Source organism: Gobio gobio, assembly GCF_949357685.1.
Source record: "Gobio gobio genome assembly, chromosome: 19".
In the NCBI taxonomy this organism is placed as follows: domain Eukaryota; kingdom Metazoa; phylum Chordata; class Actinopteri; order Cypriniformes; family Gobionidae; genus Gobio; species Gobio gobio.
In genome coordinates, this window is record NC_137112.1 from 14,344,744 (window position 1) to 14,365,235 (window position 20,492).

At 40.8% G+C, this 20,492-nt stretch overlaps 1 protein-coding gene across 1 annotated transcript; it reads right to left on the minus strand.

The window, feature by feature from the left end:
• Nucleotides 1–1,200: 1,200 nt before the first annotated feature.
• On the minus strand, nt 1,201–20,064 carry cdk4 (cyclin dependent kinase 4). Its single transcript, XM_079843732.1, has 8 exons — nt 19,855–20,064; nt 15,519–15,742; nt 12,567–12,702; nt 5,816–5,983; nt 5,558–5,667; nt 4,687–4,737; nt 4,432–4,567; nt 1,201–1,723 (listed from the first exon to the last, which is right to left on the minus strand). The coding sequence occupies exons 2-8, from the start codon at nt 15,737–15,739 to the stop codon at nt 1,649–1,651; spliced, it is 897 nt and encodes a 298-aa protein (XP_079699858.1). The 5' UTR covers nt 15,740–15,742; nt 19,855–20,064; the 3' UTR covers nt 1,201–1,648.
• Between the last annotated feature and the right edge of the window lie 428 nt (nt 20,065–20,492).

Consider the following 20,492-nt stretch of genomic DNA (forward strand, 5'->3'; position numbering starts at 1 on the left):
AAATCAGGGTCCCAGAGTCTGGAGGAAGAGAGGAGAGGCACACAATCCACATTGCTTGAGGTCCAGTGTAAAGTTTCCACAGTCAGTGATGGTTTGGGGTGCCATGTCATCTGCTGGTATCGGTCCAGTGTTTTCTGAGGTCCAAGGTCAACGCAGCCGTATACCAGGAAGTTTTAGAGCACTTCATGCTTCCTGCTGCTGACCAACTTTATGGAGATGCAGATTTCATTTTCCAACAGGACTTGGCACCTGCACACAGTGCCAAAGCAACCAGTACCGGGTTTAAGGACCATGGTATCCCTGTTCTTCATTGGCCAGCAAATTCAACAGAAAATCTATGGGGTATTGTGAAGAAGAAGATGCGATATGCCAGACCCAACAATGCATAAGAGCTGAAGGCCACTATCAGAGCAACCTGAGCTCTCATAACACCTGAGCAGTGCCACAGACTGATCGACTCCATGCCACAACGCATTGCTGCAGTAATTCAGGCAAAAGGAGCCCCAACTAAGCATTGAGTGCTGTACATGCTCATACTTTTCAGTTGGCCAAGATTTCTAAAAATCCTTTCTTTGTATTGGTCTCAAGTAATATTCTAATTTTCTGAGATACTGAATTTGGGATTTTCCCTAGTTGTCAGTTATAATCATCAAAATTAAAAGAAATAAACATTTGAAATATATCAGTCTGTGTGTAATGAATCATAATATACAAGTTTAACTTTTTGAATGGAATTAGTGAAATAATTATAATGACCAGCACCTGTAAATTGCTTCAATTTGGAATGAGATATACAGGGGGTGTGGCTCTCATGCAAACTTTTTTGCGATATGTGAGTTTTTGCGAAATTGGCGCGTTTCCATTGGGCGCATTTTCAATTCACAATTTGCGCAATTTGAAGGGTAACGGAAATGCGGCTATTGTAACAAGTGTAATCTGTTTCAGAGCAAAGCAGACGATCTACAGCAGTGAAAACATCAATGGTTCTGGATCCTTTGTATTTGAATATAGTGTCAATGTCTATTAACAAAAAAGCTAAAAGATCTGAAAGTCTGAAAGATTGTGTGTTTTTGTATCTTCGGTTTGATCAAATTACAATGAATTATGGTAATTACGACATGGCGTGAACAAAGATAATTTCATTTGAAAGCTCTGTCATCACTGGATCTGACAGAAAAAACTAATAAATAACACACATTTATAAATGAAAGCATTTTATTTCAGTTGGGTGGGAAAGAATAGAAATGGGGAAGTCGGTGTGGACAGCTTATGGTCGTTTGGTTTTGCGTCAGACGTTACGCAGTGAGAACGTGATCTCGACCCCTGATGTCAGCAGTTCCTCGTTTGAGATCAGTGAGTTTTAGGGGCTGGTTTATTTATTTGCTCTGTGGAATCATATGCTGGATGAGGGATAAGAGTACAAATGATAATGCTCCACTGTAAAGGAAGAGAAATATGACACTTCAAAGTTCAAGTCTATCATCACAGATGCTCAAATCCTCCTCATCATGTACGAAAGCGCTCACTGAAGTCACAGACGAACACGTTTACACACACACACACACACAGGTATGGTTGAATGTTCAGTTCTTAAGTATGTGGCACTCTTGCTGGTCCCAGGCCGCAGTGGATGATGGGAATGAAGCGCTCATTCTGTGAAGAACTTGTGCTCCAAAGCGTTCAGCGCAGAGATTCGCTTCAGCGGGTCAAATGTCAGCATTTCCTGTGAAGACAGAGGAAAACCGAGAGTCACAAGATCACGTGAGCTGTTAAACATTCAAATCAATTACAGTTTAATCAGGGTTATTATCCAGAACTAACACTAGTAGAAACATTTCTGCTCATTCAAATAGAGCCAAAATAAAACTAAATACTAAATATTAGTTGAGAAATTAGAAATGTTGCTTTATAAATTGAAATCTTTTAATGAAATTACCTAAAATTAAACTAAAAATATAAAAACAAAAGCTCATGCAATATATTAATAAAACTAAAATAAATCTAAAATAACACTAGTTTTATTAATATAATTTGTTTTTCCATTTTCATTTAATAATAATAATAATAATAATGCTATAGACATTTATTTCAGTTTTAGTTATTTCAGTAATATTGTGAAATATTACAATTTAAAACAATGGTTTTGTTTTAATATTCTTTAAAATACAATTTATTCCTGTGATCAAAGCTGAATTTATCATAATTTCTCCAATCTTCAATGTCACATGATCCTTCAGAAATCATTCTGATATGATGATTTCTTAACAATGTTGGAAACCGTTTTTGCTGCTTAATATTTTTTGGAACCTGCTGCGCTTGTGCCTGACTTTCCTTCAGCTCACTCACTCTTTATTTAAAAGGTACGTCAGTTTTTAATTGTAGTGTCTGTTCTCTAACTGAACAAAATTATTTTATTACTATGAAAATCAAAACGACCAGTGGCCTTGGCTTTGGGAGTGGCCTCGTAGGGCAGCGAAGCAAGTGCATTCTGGGAGTTGTTGTCTTTCATCCACATGAGACAAAAATACATTTTCTGTCTTTTCTCTGTCTAGAAAGCACCTAATTCAAAAATAATTTCACATTTCTACTACATAAATGACCCAGTTTAAATACACATTCATCTTCCCAGCGCTGAAGTACCCCTTTAAAAGAACAGCATTTGTTCAAAATAGAAATCTTTTCAAACGATATAAATCTTTACTATCACTTTTGATCAATTTAACATCCATGCTGAATAAAAGTATAATTTAAAGAAAGACAAAAAAAAGACTGACCCCAAACTTTTGAACGGTAGTGTCTATTGTTACTAAATATTTTTATTCGAAATAAATGCTGTTCTTTTTTAAAAACTTTTTATTCAAAGAATCCTGAAAAAAGTGTCACAGGTTATGAAGTAGCGCAACTGTTTCCAACATTGATGATAAATCAGAATATTAGAATGATTTTTTTTTTAAATGTAATAACATTTCATAATATTACTGTTTTTTTTCTGCATTTTTGATCAAATAAATGCAGTCTTGATGAGCTTGACTTGATACACATCCCACAGATGCTGGACTGGATTGAGATCTGGGGAACTTGGAGGCCAAGTCAACACCTCAAACTCGTTGTTGTGCTCCTCAAACCCTTCTTGGACCATTTTTGCTTTGTGGCAGGCACATTATCCTGCTGAAGAGCCACAGCCATCAGGGAATACCGTTTCCATGAAAGGGTGTACATGGTCTGCAACAATGCTTAGGTAGGTGGTACGTGTCAAAATAACATCCACATGGATGGCAGGACCCAAGGTTTCCCAGCAGAACATTGCCCAAAGCATCACACTGCCTCCGCCAGCTTGCCTTCTTCCAATAGTGCATCCTGGTGCCATGTGTTCCCCAGGTAAGCCACGCACACACACCCGGCCATCCACGTGATGTAAAAGAAAACATGATTCATCAGACCAGGCCACCTTCTTCCATTGCTCCGTGGTCCAGTTCTGATGCTCACATGCCCACTGTTGGCGCTTTCGGTGGTGGACAGGGGTCAGCATGGGCACCCTGACTGGTCAGAGGCAATGCAGCCCCATACACAACAAACTGCGATGCACTGTGTATTCTGACACCTTTCTATCAGAACCAGCATTAATTTCTTGAGCAATTTGAGCTACAGTAGCTCGTCTGTTTGATCGGACTACACGGGCCAGCCTTCGCTCCCCACGTGCATCAATGAGCCTTGGCCCATGACCCTGTCGCCGGTTCACCACTGTTCCCTCCTTGGAGCACTTTTGATAGACACTGACCACTGCAGACCGGGAACACCCCACAAGAGCGGCAGTTTTGGAGATGCTCTGAGTCTAGCCATCACAATTTGGCCCTTGTCAAACTCACTCAAATCTTTACACTTGCCCATTTTTCCTGCTTCTAACACATCAACTTTGAGGACAAAATTTTCACTTGCTGCGTAATATATCCCATCCACCTCTTTTGCCCCCTTCTCCATTTAAAAAAAAAAAGAATGCGCCCACATGAAAACGCAAAACACACTATGAAGCGCTGTCAAGAGCATGCCAAACCAATAGGTGGCAATTTAACCCTAACTGTAAAGCCATGTTGGCCAATCAGAAGCCTGTAAAAAAGGTTATTGCCGATCCCTGTTCTGACGCACCAAGCCAAAATCTCGGGTTTTACTGTCCACACGACACCACTGCAACTGGTGAGTTTTCAAAAAAGTTTGGTTTCAGTGTACGAATACTGCGTTTGCGTGTGGACGAACGGCTTTGAAAAAGCAGTGTGGAGATAATAAGTGTTATTCACTTCACCTGTCATAATGTTATGCCTGATCGGTTTATCTCATCTCTAAAAAAAATCATCTTTAATTGCTTTTTACAGTTCATTTACTTCTTTTTCAGTTTTTACTCTGTGATAAAGTGATAAGTGATAAATGTAAATGTACCAATAAAAGTGCCGCCCCCTTCTCACTGATCTCAGGAACACAGTCTGCGATTGGCTGAGGGTTTTGAGGGCTGAAGTTCTGACGGGACAGAGTGACATCAGTCGGCCACTCGTCTTCAGACGGCAGGCCGAGCACCCTGTCAATCAACACACGTCACTATTAATCACATGTTGATTTGGCCGTCAGTGTAGTTGTGTTTTCAGTGTCTCTCTGTCCTTCAGCCTCTCTTACACGAGTGTGTATGTTTTTACTTACGTAAAAATCTTCCCCAGCTGGTCCACCTCCGATTCTCCACAGAAGAGAGGTCTGAAAGACGAGACGCCACATTACAAATCATGACAAAGAACGAGCTGATCAACAGAGATGATAATAAGTCAACGTTAAAGGAAGATGATTTGTCGCATCTCGTAGTCGCGTTGTGTCTGGTGTCATTTCGGATATTGCCATCTTTGTGGGGACATTTGTGGGTCCCCATAACGTAGGGATTACCACACACACACTCACACACTCACTCACTCACTCACTCACTCACTCACTCACTCACTCACTCACACACTCACACACTCACACACTCACACACTCACACACTCACACACTCACACACTCACACACTCACACACTCACACACTCACACACTCACACACTCACACACTCACACACTCACTCACTCACTCACTCACTCACTCACTCACTCACTCACTCACTCACTCACTCACTCACTCACTCACACACTCACACACTCACACACTCACACACTCACTCACTCACACACTCACTCACTCACTCACACACTCACACACTCACTCACACACTCACTCACACACTCACTCACACACTCACTCACACACTCACACACTCACTCACACACTCACTCACACACTCACTCACTCACACACTCACTCACACACTCACTCACACACTCACTCACACACTCACTCACACACTCACTCACTCACTCACTCACACACTCACTCACTCACTCACACACACACTCACACACACACTCACACTCACACACACACTCACACACACACTCACACACACACTCACACACACACTCACACACACACTCACACACACACTCACACACACACTCACACACACACTCACTCACTCACTCACTTACTTGCGTCTGAACATCTCAGCGAAGATGCAGCCGGTGCTCCAGATGTCCACAGGTGTGGCGTATGTGGTCTGGAGCAGCACTTCAGGAGAGCGATACCAAAGCGTCACGACCTGAGCAGAGAGAACAACATCAGACGTGTGTGTGTGTGTGTGTGTGTGTGTGTGTGTGTGTGTGTGTGTGTGTGTGTGTGTGTGTGTGTGTGTGTGTGTGTGTGTGTGTGCGATCAGTGCTGATGATACCAGACTGCGCGTCTCTTACCACTGGTGTGAGCGCCATGTGACAGCTGTAGATCCGCGCCAAACCGAAATCGGCCAGTTTCACCTGTCCTCTGCTGGTCACCAGAATGTTTTCTGGCTTCAGATCCCGATGGAGAACCCGATTCGAGTGTAAGAACGCCAAACCACACAGCAGCTGCTGCATCAAGTCCTGCATCACACGCAAACACACGTTACACATCTGCTAATAACATCCGGGTCACACTTTATTGTATTGTGTCCTTGGTACTGTGTGATGTTGCTGTTTTAGCCCCAAAAGGTTTACATTTTAACAGGCTATAAAATATGATATGTGGGGTATTTTTTGCTAAAACTTCACATACACACTCAGGGGACATCAGAGACTTATTTTACATCTTGTAAAAAGGGACACAAATGTCCCCTTTACCATTTAAATGATCCGATAATTGCCCTAATAAAAATTACCATAGTTCTTTCGCAGAATCCAGAGTTTAACTGTAGTTTTATTTATCTGGAAGATCATGTTAGACACAGGTAAAAAACAACAACAACAACAAAACCCCTTGTATCGGCCCCAAGGTGCATCAGCCCACCGTAAAAATGCCCGGCATGCCCAATTACCAATCCAGCCCTGTCCCAGTCTGTCTGAAACGCTCTGATTTCTACAAAGTCCCTCCTTCTGAAAAGCCCAGAGTGTTCTGATTGGCCAGCTGACCCAGTGCGTTGTGATAGGCCGAACACCTCAAGCGTGTGCGGGAAGTGTAACACCATAATCTTAACAACCTTTAACACCATAATCGTAAGCATTCACTTAGAAAGCTTCTAAAGCATGGGTCTCAAACTCGTGCCCGCGGGATAATATTTTGTGGCCCACTACTTGACATCAAAGTTTATTGTTAGTGCGGCCAAGCACCTTTTTGCGGAGTCGTTGCGTGTGCCGCGACGTGTGAAGCTGCCTCACTTTGTGTGTGTGTGTGAGTTGGCTCGGCCTTCCCTCATGCAGTATAATTGGTTGACACCGCGTGATTGACAGGAACGGAATGTGAGGCTGATCAGACAGTCGAAACGAATGTGGTCTAACAGCGTTCGTCAATGTCAAAATGATTGAGATGGCCAATCAAATCAACGTAGGCGGGGTTTACGTTCTCTTTTGGCTCATACACAGTCTTCACACACAGACGAGAGTGTCAATCTATCGCTTAATGCCGTTGTGGAGAGAGACTCTATTCTTTCCGGTGAAATCACAAAACAAAATGCACACAAACGTGTCCATCCGCTTAATATGCAATCATTGATGAAAAGCTTTGATTTTAATGAAGAAGAAAAAAAAAAAACTATATGAGAGCGGATTAGAACCCGGAACCTTTGACACGGTTTACTAAAATTCTACCATCAGACCACTGGGGAATTCAAGTGTTATCATTAATTACTCACCCTCATGTCGTTCGACACCCGTAAGACCTCCGTTCATCTTCGGAACACAAATGAAGATATTTTTGTTGAAAGCTGATGGCTGAGAAAGGCTTCAGATAGGCCTCCATTGGCATTCAGTACATTTACACTCACAAGACCCATAAAAGGCACTTAAAACGTCGTTACAAAGTCCATCTCACCACATTGGCTCTACAATAATTTTACGATGCGACGACAATAGTTTTTGTGCGCAAAAAAAAATCAAAAGTCGTTATTTAGATTTTTTTTTGCGCACAAAAAGTACATAAATACTCCCAAGACCCATAAAAGGCACTTAAAACGTCGTTACAAAGTCCATCTCACCACAGTGGCTCTACAATAATTTTACGATGCGACGACAATAGTTTTTGTGCGCAAAAAAAATCAAAATAACACCTTTATCCAGCTTGTTATTGTCTTCCGTGTGTGCCTCCACAACGCATGCGCGAGAATATGACGCAGATCCGGCGCTCGGACACATGACCCAGAAGGGATTTGTTTACAAGCAGAGGAAGACGCGCGGTCTCAGCGTAGGTCTCAGCGTAGTTCTCGAAATGGGGCTTAAGTGTGCATTTCATGGATTCCTGAACGCTGGCGCTACTTCATATTCTCGCGCATGCGTCGTGGAGGCACACACGGAAGACAATAACAAGCTGGATAAAGGTGTTATTTTGATTTTTTTTTGCGCACAAAAACTATTGTCGCCGCATCGTAAAATTATTGTAGAGTCACTGTGGTGAGATGGACTTTGTAACGACGTTTTAAGTGCCTTTTATGGGTCTTGGGAGTGTAAATGTACTGAATGCCAATGGAGGCCTATCTGAAGCCTTTCTCAGCCATCAGCTTTCAACAAAAATATCTTCATTTGTGTTCCGAATATGAACGGAGGTCTTACGGGTGTCGAACGACATGAGGGTGAGTAATTAATGACAGAATTTTCATTTTTGGGTGAACTAACCCTTTAACAGCGGATCTATGCATTTATTCACTCATGTGAAGAATCTCGGGACTGATAATATATTTGACGCAAATTAATGCAAATAGTCCCAAAATGATTATTTCCTAGTATTTCCGAGAATTTCGTTCACTGTTCATTATTTCATTATTACATAATGATTTAATTTCTATAGGCTATATTTAAAAAAAATTGAGTAGGTAAGAGAAGCCTATGTTCTAAAGAACCGTTCGTTTTCAGAAAGGAATGTTCAAATTCAGAGGAACAGTTCATGTTCAGAAGAAACATTCATGTTAAAGAACTGTCAATAATAAAGATTGAGAAGATTGGATCAGTTGTGCTTCTTTTTTTTTGTTGAATATTTTAAACACTTTTTTTGTGGAATACTTGATGCGGCCCAGCCTGACCCATACCCCTTTTCCACCAAAGCAGAGCCAGAGCTAGATCGGAGCCAGAGCCTAGTTTCAAATCGGTTCTTTGTGTTTCCACACCCAAAGCCCTAGCTCCGAGCCAGGAAAAGTGGTTCTTAAGTAGCACCAAAACATTGCTGGGCTAGAACAGGGCTAGAAGTAAGAACCGATTACGTCAGGCGCTGGGGGCGGGGTCAACAAGACCAACACACACTTGAGATCCGCCATTGTGAAATAGCAGCTAATGGAGCTAACAGCTGCTGCTCGTTTGTAATCTCCGTCTATACAAATTACGGCGAACTACATGAATGCGTTGGATTCGCTGTGTTTGCGTTGTGTTTTGATGCCGATGTAGGATCGTAAAGCCATGTGGATGAATAGTAACGCAACGTTTGCATTGTTGATGGAAGGCTTGTTCGCAGCGGTGCTGTGCAGAGACCGATCGCCGTATGATAATGAGTCCAGCGAGAGCACATGACTCCTTATGCTTTTGATTCACTCATGCGTTTTTATATCATATGTGGATCGGTCTGACAAGCGCTGATGCGTCTCGAACAAGCCTGGTGTGTGTGTGTGTGTGTTTCCCGGCAGGGTTGCCAGGTTTTCACAACAAACCCGCCCAATTGCTACTCAAAACAAGCCCAATCGCGTTCCAGGGGGGATTCCCCAGTAAAAATCACATTTGGGGGTAAAATATGTGTTTTTTGGCATGGTTGCCTACTAAAATTCGCAATATGGGGCTAAATATCACATAATTGGGGTCGCTTCATCCCGTGGACATGAAAAAACAGCCCGCGGCAAAACCACGGACTTGGCAACATTGCCGATGCCTCGCTAGCTTTGCTGAGAGAGATTAGACGTATACAGTGACGTAAGACATGGCTCTGTTGTGGCTCTCAGCCCGTGGAAAAGCAAACGGTTCTTAGAAACCTCCACAGTCGAACCAACTATGAACTGGGACTAGCTCTGGCTCTGAATTAGCTCTAGCACTGCCTTGGTGGAAAAGGGGTACCAGAGTCTACCTCCAGTGGCTCCATGTAAGTTGAGTTGGAGACCCTTGTTCTAAAGCATGTGTAAACACACAGTTAATAATAATGTTGTCTGTTTTTCCTAATCAATTCGAGTCTGAAAACATACTGAAGCGCATAGTTCTCATTTATTGAGGTGTATTGAGCCGCCGTTGTGCTCTCCCAAGTTCAGGAAGATGCCATCTGTAAAATGCGCTGTGTACAAGCAAACGTTTGGGTTGTACTGCTCAGGAACAGCTTTATAAATAAATCCTAACCATTAATTGATATTTTAACGTCTGTTTTCAGAAGGCAGAGAGGGATTTGCTTTCACATCCAAACACACTGAAGCCTCACTGAAGTCTTTTTTCTTTGCGTAAGCCTTTGGCGGCATTATACTAATACTTTAGTTTGAGGAAGTAATATCTGGAATTTAAAGCTCACACTACTGTTCAAAAGTTTGGGGTCGGTAAGATTTTGTAATGTTTCTGAAAGAAGTCTCTCCTGCTCGCCAAAGCTGCATTTATTACATAAATACTTCAATATTATTCCAATGTAAAAGCAGCGGTTTTCTATGTGAATATATAGTAAAATATAATTTATTCCTGTGATCAAAGCTGAATTTTTAGTCTTCAGTGTCACATGATCCTTCAGAAATCATTCTGATATGATGAATTGGTGCTCAAGAAACATTTATGATTAATATTAATGATGAAAACAGTTCATAGTTGTGTGGAAACTGTGATATATTTAATTTTTTAGGATTCCTTGATGAATAGGAAGTTCAAAAGAACAGCATTTATTTGAAATCGAATCTTTTGTAACATTATAAATGTCTTTACTGTCACTTTTGATCAATTTAATGCGTCCTTGCTGAATAAATGTATTAATTTCTTTGAAAAATATTTAAAATAAAAATAAATAATCTTGAGGCCGAGCCTTTGAGTGGAAGTACACCTGTTTCAAACGAACAGTTTTTTTTCTAGTTCTAGGTTTGATTCTAGTCTGGAATAATCTTTTTGAACTATTTGCTAATAATATTTGTATTAATTTGCATTAAAATATGCACATATGAACTTTTATTGGTATGCCTTAAATGTTGAAAACGTGAAACGTTTCTGGTCTCTTCACACTCACTTAGGAATGACATGAATCACATAAATGCATATTTTACATTCAAAACGGCCATATTTGATTTGATCTGATTGGCAGCAACGGAGTTGCGCAAGTGTTTTTCTTGCACATCAAGTAAACCTGACCATATAGTTAATTTATCAATGGAGCATGCGATGTATGGTGTTTGTTTAAATACATTTGTTTAGCTGACCACTGTAGGTGTCTGTTTATTGTAAAACCACTCAAAACAACAACACACAAAGAGTGGGAAAATATGTTGAACTAAATTCATCATTTCATATTAAACCTAGGGGACGTTCACACAAAGCACACTTCTTCATTCAAATGCGCTACTATTCCATTGTTTTTTTATGTAAACACACACTAGTCTGACATGCAAAACCGTTTCCCTTTCTTCTGCTAAGTCACATAGGCCTACAATAGTCCATAAACCAAATCATGTCCTCATAAACCATGAGTAAACACACACAAATGTTGTAAAACCCGCACATGACAAGGTGTTCTAAAAACGCTGGGCTCAAGTTAAAATCATTTCAACTTTTAAAAAACTCGTCTCGAGACTAGACATGTGCCGGTATTTGATAATACGATATACCGCAAAAATGAACATGCACAATTTTGTTATCATGGGACGTAGTGTCCGTGACATCACGCATAGGATTCTAAAGAGCAGTTTTGAAGCGTAAAGTAGGGTTGAGCTGGCCGTTGCCATCTTGGCAGCGCGTCATCGCGCGTCACTCCCGGATAACAGAAAATGGACAAAGAGGCAGGATGTGGGTGGAGCTGAGGTGACGCGATGACTAACAGACAGCAGATAAATGGCTATTCACCTGTCACTCAAAGTGGCCACGCCCCTAATTATGCAGAACTTTAAGGCTTTATATAATGTAAACGAATGAATGAGAAACGAATGAGAAAAAAAATTCGCCCCCCTCAGTTGTCATGAAGGGCAAAATTAGCCGTATTGACCAAAACCACAATTTGTACCAGGCTGTAAACATGTTTTTTCTGCTGTAAAGTTGGGCATTTTAACATGGGGCTCAATGAGATTCTGCTCCCTTCAGGAGCCTGTCTCTAGTGGCCAGTCGATGAATTGCAGTTTAAGTCACTTCCGAATTGGCTTCAAGAGAAACTGCGGGAGGTTGCCGCTTAGTTTTTCCCTATCACACAAGCCGCTAAGCAAATATATACAGTTACAGTACATACCACAGAGACGTCGTTGTTGCTGCTGTTGCTCCTCTTAAATTTCAGCCTCTGGATCTAATTCTGGATCATATATGTATGGCTGAATCTGATTGATAGCCATCGTTTATGTAGGGCAATGTTTTCCCATGTTTTCTTAGGATGTCACAGCTTTCAAACACACTCAACGCAATAGCTGCGCATGCTTTTGAGTCTTTAGCTCCGCTCACACGATACGCCTCCAGCCGCTCTGTTTTATTCGGAAAGACTCTGTACAGCCTATCTGTCTTTTATAAATATGATAAAACTAAAGACATTTCGAAACAAGAAGAATACTTGATTTTAACATTAGATTGACAGAAAGTGTGATACCGCCCCTTTAATGAATAATCAGAATAATAAAAATGTTATGTAAACTGAGTGATGAGTTCTGCTTGTGTCAAGTAAACACGATTAAGACCTTACTCGGATTATTAGAAATAATAGTATTATTGGTGCACATGTAAACGTAGTCACTGTCTATGATGGTTATGGCCCTGCTTTCATGCAACATTTGAGGTGAAATATGACACAATAAACATCGGGATCAGCACCTCCTCGTTGCTCAGACAGCGTTTGAGCGAGTCTTACTCTGATCTGGTGGATGGGCAGTCCGGGCGCCGGTACTTTATCCAAGTACGTCCTGAGGTCCTGATCCACGTGCTCAAACACTAGAGTCACTTTCGTCTCCTGGTCTGTCCTCAGTGTGGCGCACACGTCCATGAGCCTGATCACACAACACAACAACAGATCACACACACCTCTTACGTCCCGGATGCGTTGATGTAGAATGTATAATTTGTATTAGTGTTGTGATTGGTCGATGTACATGTTTCTCTCTGTATTTTCCTATCTTGTCAAGCGGTGTTATTGAATAGGTACCATCCTGTCGTTATCCTCATCCTGGTTGGCTGGCGCTTGAACGGAAACAGGATAAAGCTCACTGAGACTTCACAGGAAGTGAGAAACAGTTCTCCCATCCCAGACTATTGCTTGAGAATCAGAGTGCGATTCATACATGTAGGTTATTAAGCAATGCCAGAATTGAACTTTAAAGTTGTTGTGGTTTCTAATGCATAAAATAACTAATGCACTATTTTCCATACAAAGAAAATATTTAGCATAATTAGTTAATTTAATTGTTAGGGGCACAATAATGTAACTCATAAATTGCTCGACTTTAATCAAATTATTTAATCAGAATAACTTCCCCTCCCTTTCTCTCTCATCTCGTCTCTTCTCTGATGACGATGGCGGGGCAACCTGTCACTCACATGAGATCCACCAATAGCAAACCACAACCATCCAATCAATTCCCCACAGGCAAAATCAAGGCCGCCCCTACATTTGTTCTTGTTCCAGAAGCATTTCACTCAGATATATGGCACTATAGTGAAGAAAAGACTAGTATGACTTTAAAATGGCCAATAGCTGTCTGATCGTTCCCTCTCCCCTATATAGTACACTGTGAATTGTTCCCTATCCCCTATATAGTGCACTGTCTGATCGTTCCATATCCCCTATATAGTGCACTGTGTGATCGCTCCCTATCCCCTATATAGTGCACTGTGTGATCACTCCCTATCCCCTATATATAGTGCACTGTCGATCGTTCCCAATCCCCTATATAGTGCACGGTCTGATCGTTCCATATCCCCTATATAGTGCACTGTCTGATCGTTCCGTATCCCCTATATAGTGCACTGTCTGATCGTTCCCTATCCCCTATGTAGTGCACTGTCTGATCGTTCCGTATCCCCTATATAGTGCACTGTCTGATCGCTCCCTATCCCCTATATAGTGCACTGTCTGATCGTTCCCTATCCCCGGTACTGTGCACTGTCTGATTGTTCCCTATCCCCTATATAGTGCACTGTCTTAATCATTCTCTATCCCCTATATAGTGCACTGCCTGGTTATCCCCAATATAGTGCACTGTCTGAATCGTTCTTTATACCCTATATAATGAACTTCCTGGTTGTTCCCTATCCCCTATATATAGTGCACTGTCTGATTGTTCCCTATCCCCTATAGAGCAATGTCTGAATCGTTCCATATCCCCTATATAGTGCACTGCCTGGTTGTTCCCTATCCCCTATATAGTGCACTACCTGGTTATCCCCTATATAGTGCACTGTCTGAATCGTTCCCTATCCCCTATATAGTGCACTTTCTGAATCGTTCCCTATCCCCTATATAATGCACTGTCTGAATCGTTCCCTATCCCCTATATAGTGCACTGCCTGGTTGTTCCCAATCCCCTATATAGTGCACTACCTGGTCGTTCCCTATCCCTATATAGTGCACTGTCTGAATCGTTCCCTATCCCCTATATATAGTGCACTGTCTGAATCGTTCCCTATCCCCTATATATAGTGCACTACCTGGTCATTCCCTATCCCCTATATATAGTGCACTGTCTGAATCGTTCCCTATCCCCTATATATAGTGCACTGCCTTGTTGTTCCCTATCCCCTATATAGTGCACTGTCTGATCATTCCCTATCCCTATATAGTGCACTACCTGGTCATTCCCGATCCCCTATATATAGTGCACTGTCTGAATCCTTCCCTATCCCCTATATATAGTGCACTGCCTTGTTGTTCCCTATCCCCTATATAGTGCACTGTCTGATCGTTCCCTATACCCTATATAGTGCAATGTTTGATCGTTTCCTTTCCCCTATAGAGCACTGTCTGAATCGTTCCATATCCCCTATATAGTGCACTGCCTTATCGTTCCCTCTCCCCTATATAGTGCACTGCCTCGTCGTTCCCTATCCCCTATAGAGTGCACTGCCTGGTCGTTGCCTATCCCCTATATAGTGCACTACTTGGTCGTTCCCTATTCCCTATATAGTGCACTGCCTGGTCATTCCCTATCCCCTATATAGTGCACTACCTGGTCGTTCCCCATCCCCTATATAACGCACTGTCTGAATCGTTGCCTATCCCCTATAGTGCACTGTGAATCGTTCCCCATCCCCTATATAGTGCACTGCCTGATCGTTCCCTATCCCCTATAAAGTGCACTGCCTGGTCGTTCCCTATCCGCTACAAAGTGCACTGCCTGGTCGTTCCCCATTCCCTATATAGTGCACTACCTGGTCGTTCCCTATCCCCTATATAGTGCACTACCTGGTCGTTCCCTATCCCCTATATAGTGCACTACCTGGTCGTTCCCTATCCCCTATATAGTGCACTGTCTGGTCGTTCCCTATCCCCTAAATAGTGCACTGTCTGGTCGTTCCCTATCCCCTATATAGTGCACTGTCTGGTCGTTCCCTATCCCCTATATAGTGCACTGTCTGGTCGTTCCCTATCTCCTATATAGTGCACTGTCTGGTCGTTCCTTATCCCCTATAGTGCACTGACTGAATAGTTCCCTATCCCCTATATAGTGCACTGTGAATCGTTCCCTATCCCCTATATAGTGATTATATATATATATATATATATATATCAGAAATCGCTTACTGCGCCTTTCATGCCTGAAAGCACAAATGACTGTTGATCAGTGCATGCACACGCATGTTCTAGTACCTGACGATGTTGGGGTGGTCGAACTGCTCCAGCCGCTTGAGCAGCGCCACCTCTCGGACCGTGGACAGAGGAAGGCCGTTCTGATTGGTCTGCACTCTCACACTCTTCAGAGCCACAAACTGCCCGCTGTCTCGATCACGAGCCTTGTACACAGTACCGTAAGCGCCGCCGCCGATCTCCGCCACCGGCTCGTACTGCACCACCACGCTCTCCTGCTCCATCACCTGCAGCAAACCACATGTTATTATGACACGCCTCTCTGGAGAACTCCACTGTGATTGGCTCTCCGCTGTCAAACATATGCGCAACTGTTAAATGTTCAAATAACAAAATGTACTTATTGTGTTGTTGATGTTTTGTGAAACACTCTGGCTACTTTAGAGGTGGGTATGGGTAAGGTTAGGACAGGTTAATAGCCAGGGCCTTGGCTAGTGGGGTGAAAGGCGGTGACAATTATAGGGTCCCCACTGCCCAGGGGGCCCACTAAATGCAGTAATTATACTATATATTCCCCTACTCTTATGAATCATTATAATATATACATTTGTATGCCTGATAGTTCAATGAAAACCACAAATGCATGCAATTTAGTTAAAGTATTCCAAATCTCCTCTCTCCCCCCTCTCTGAAAATGGTTTAGTCTGATTATTTTAGCTCAATCAGAAAAAAAGCAGAAAGACCCAATAAAACAAGACAGCAAGTCCCACCCCAGCTAGTAAACAGAAAAAACAATAACAGTTGAGGCTCTTCTGAGAACAGTTGAAGTTAGAACTAAAGTTACAGTGGAAGTGAAAAAACGTACCTGTGGCAACGTTTTTGCAAACCCCAAAATACGTACCAATACTATATCACTGCAGTTTCAAAGTGAAATGGACACTGGGTGGCGCTCAAAGCTTTTTTCCTGAACAGCGTGAATCTGACGTTTTGTTATGTTGTTTTTTTAACGTAGCCTACACCTACACTAAACCTTTCTTTTACTGTCTACGCACTAAACCTACCCGATAGGGTTAACAAAAGCAAATGTGACAAAAATACAATTGTAATCATGTCACTTTAGCTGTCATTTTGGAACTCGTCTTTGAGCTCTTTTATCATGTTCATGACTCGTCTTTCACAGGATTCGTACCCGCGCTTTCAGCATAGCAAGTACAAACTGTAGGCTACCAGTTGAGCCCCTGAGCAAGCTTGGCATATCAGAAAAACCGAACATATGGAGCTTTTTAAGTGATGCAAACTCCAAAATGTATTCGTTTACAAATCATGGACTATGGTTTTAAAAAAACGTTTAAAAAGTGCTTGCTGTTTTATTGCCTATAGTGCTAATTTCTGTTGGAAACTGCAGTAATATGTACATATTGGTACGTATTGTGGGGTATGCAAAAACGTTGCCACAGGTACATTTTCGGCAATAAGACCAGGTTGCAAAAATCTGGGCACCAGTAACGTCATGAAAAGGAAAGGGAGGCCAGGAAAATTGATTTAAGTCTATCAATACGTTCTTTAACAAGACAAGTCAATGTGATGGGATGCCGTGCCGGATTTACTTTCGTGGGAACAGGACGCCGCCCGCAACCCTCCGGTACTGTCACATCACATCTTTGTATACCAGCGCGGCGCGCACCACCCGAATGATTGCGCGCTCAAAGTCCCCGTCTTTTTTGCGCTATTATATAGTTGCTGGTTTGTATATCATGCAGAAAAACATGCGTGTCAAAAGGGTTAAAGATTTGCCGGCTGTTGATGTGATATTTTTAACAACACTGTCGAGAAAACGTGAATACAATTTACCGCTATTAATGGATACCGTTATAGCTTTCTTTAATAAAATAGCACATTATCTTCATCAAAAAGGAAGACAGTGAGAAACTTCAGTGGTTTTATGTTACATTTGACTGCATTCATTTTGATTTCTGAATTTATCTCAGCTGTTAGACATCAGACTGACTGGAAATACATGTTATAGGCCTATTATATTGCTGGTAGGCCTACTTAGAATTTTTTTTAAATAATTTGATCAATTTCTTGTCTTTTGTTGTTATTTTATTTGTTTGTCTTGCATAATTGCTTTATGACTAAGTTATTAATCGAGTAATGCATTTTTATATAATATTTTATATACAACTTTGTATATAAAATAAGTAAAAGCAATAAGCTTTATTTGCATTTATTTATTTGTCTGTTTCGTTATTTTGTAAGAAATCCTTATTAGGTGCATGGCACCAGGTGTGAGCCTCCATGCCCATATCTTATAGGCCTACCGTTAACGTATATGATATGAGTGGAGGGGGCCCACATCAATGTTTTTTCAGGGGGCCCAGAATTCCCTAGCTACGGTCCTGACTATAGCGCAAGTCTGTCATATCGGCTACATAAAATTATAATGAGAACATCATAATTGTGTGTTTGGGACGTGGCTATAATTGGAAGACTTTCGTTTTTGTAACCAGGCTCTCAAAAATGATATAAAAATTTGGATTTAGATTTATCTGCCAATATATTTGTTATCAAATATAAAGAATTATTGGTTATCGGTAACGGCCAAAGTGTTCATATCGGTGCATCTGTAGTTTTAACACAGCAAGTACACTCTAAAAAATGCTGGGTTAAAAATAAACCAAAGTTGGGTTGAAAATGGACTAACCCAGCAATTGGGTTGTTTTAACCAAGCGGTTGGGTTAAAAGTTTGCTTAAAACAACCCAATTGCTGGGTTAAAACAATCCAATCGCTGGGTTAGTCCATTTTCAACCCAACTTGGGTTATTTTTAACCCAGCATTTTTTAGAGTGTATAGTTTAAACACACGCATATTCACAATAAGTGCATTGTATCAAATTATTAATTCAAATGCACATAGTAGTTAAAGACACAATATAAAAGTGGGCCCGCCCCGCATTAGATTACACTTTTTTTTACAGTATCCTTGTTACACTCTAAAAAATGCTGGGTTAAAAATAACCCAGGTTGGGTTGAAAATGGACTAACCCAGCGATTGGGTTGTTTTAACCCAGCAATTGGGTTGTTTTAAGCAAACATTTAACCCAACCGCTGGGTTAATACAACCCAATTGCTGGTTAGTCCATTTTCAACCCAACTTGGGTTATTTCTAACCCAGCATTTTTTAGAGTGTACATGTTACATGTACTTACCATAGTAATAACAGTAAATTATGCATAATTACATGCATCTAACCCTCAACCAAACCCTAATCCTAAAAGTATACATGTAGTTACACTGTTAAAATAGTGGGTTACACTTTATTTGAAGATGTCATTGTTACAGTGTAATTATATATTTAAGTACTGAGTAATATTTAGTAACTGCATGTGCTAACTATAGGGTTTGGTTTCGTCCCCTTGGAATTATAAGGTTCTATCTGACATTTTTGTCAAAATTGAGTTATTCACATATTCTTATTCTGTGACAACTTCTTTACATTATGTGATGTTGTTTTTTAAGTTTTAAGTTTTTTGGAACTTTTTATTTAGAAAATAAAAAGGTTCTTTCTACACAGTCAAATGGAATGCAAAAAACTTTAAAGCTCAATATCTCCAAACCAGTCAGAATGCAGATAGAACCTTATAATTCCAAGGTGGCGGTTTGGGTTTAGTTGCATGTAATTATGCATACTATGGTAAGTACATGTAACGTATGTAACAAGGACACAGTAAAATAAAGTGTTACTAAATAAAGTGTAACCCTTTATGTAAAGGTGTCCTTGATACAGTGTAATTATACATGCAAGTATTATAATAAAATAAATATTAATATGAATTAACTACATGTACTTACTTTTGGATTATGTTTGGTTTAGGGTTATTTGGATGTAATTATCCACAAATAATGTATAGTAATTATTATAGAAACTACATGTAACGTGTAACAAACATTATTTTCTTCTTTTAAGAGATAACATACAAAAACAGTGTTCACTTGATAGGCAAAGTAGAAACATGTTAATATAAAAGAAAATTTAAGTATTTAGCATGATTTATATTTTAGGAATTAAATCAGTTGCATCATCAACAAGAAGAAGAACAACAACAAAATGTCCTGGTATAATTGGCCACTGATTATGTACTTAAAAACCATGCTTTTATACTTTATATTATTCCAGTATAAAGTCACACTGTTAGTCCTGCTGGCTAAAGTAACTTACTATGGTAAAGTAGCCTACAGTAAATGTTTGAGTCACAAACTCGCAGGATGAGCAGATATCAGTCGCTCTCATCAGTCATTATGAGTTTAAATCAATTTACAGAGTCAGCAATAACACGTCCTCAAATCGAACATCAAACGAAGCGCATGCACAAACACACACTTCATGAGACACACTCACCACGTTTCTCCTCGTGTGTACAGCTGGTTAAACTAGTTCAGAAGAGTACAAGCGCATCTCATCTCATCTCACGCGCGGAGTTTCTTCCGTCTGCGGCGCGTCAGATGTGTGTCTTGTTCAGAGATGTTTCATGAGTTTATTTCATGAAAGTGTGTGTTAAACTCTGGCCTGTTCTCAGTCTGTGTCTCAATTCACTTCCTGTCTGATCTCAGGGCGGAGCGACATGATCAGACCCTTCACACAATTTAACCAATACCGCACACTTTAACTATCAAATCACTCCTTTATCCTTAAAATCACACAATAATAACAGCCTTTAACATGCAACTTACTGCGGTTTATAGACACTTTAAATGCAAAACTTTTTGGCATAGCCACATTAAGTTTTTTTCTCTCTACTCTGCATGTTTTATTTGAAAAAAAAAAATTCATCATTAGTGTCATTAGTGAAAATTATCTTGATGGACAAAACCTGTAAGTATCATAAACGTGTGTTGACCACAGAACTTTATTTTATTTTATTTGCGATAATCCAAAAGCCTATTGTGTTTTGGTAGCGGGATCAGTGTGATGCTAGTTTTTCAGATTGGCATACAAATTTACACCATCCCTGCACCCCTCTATTCTTTTTTTATTGG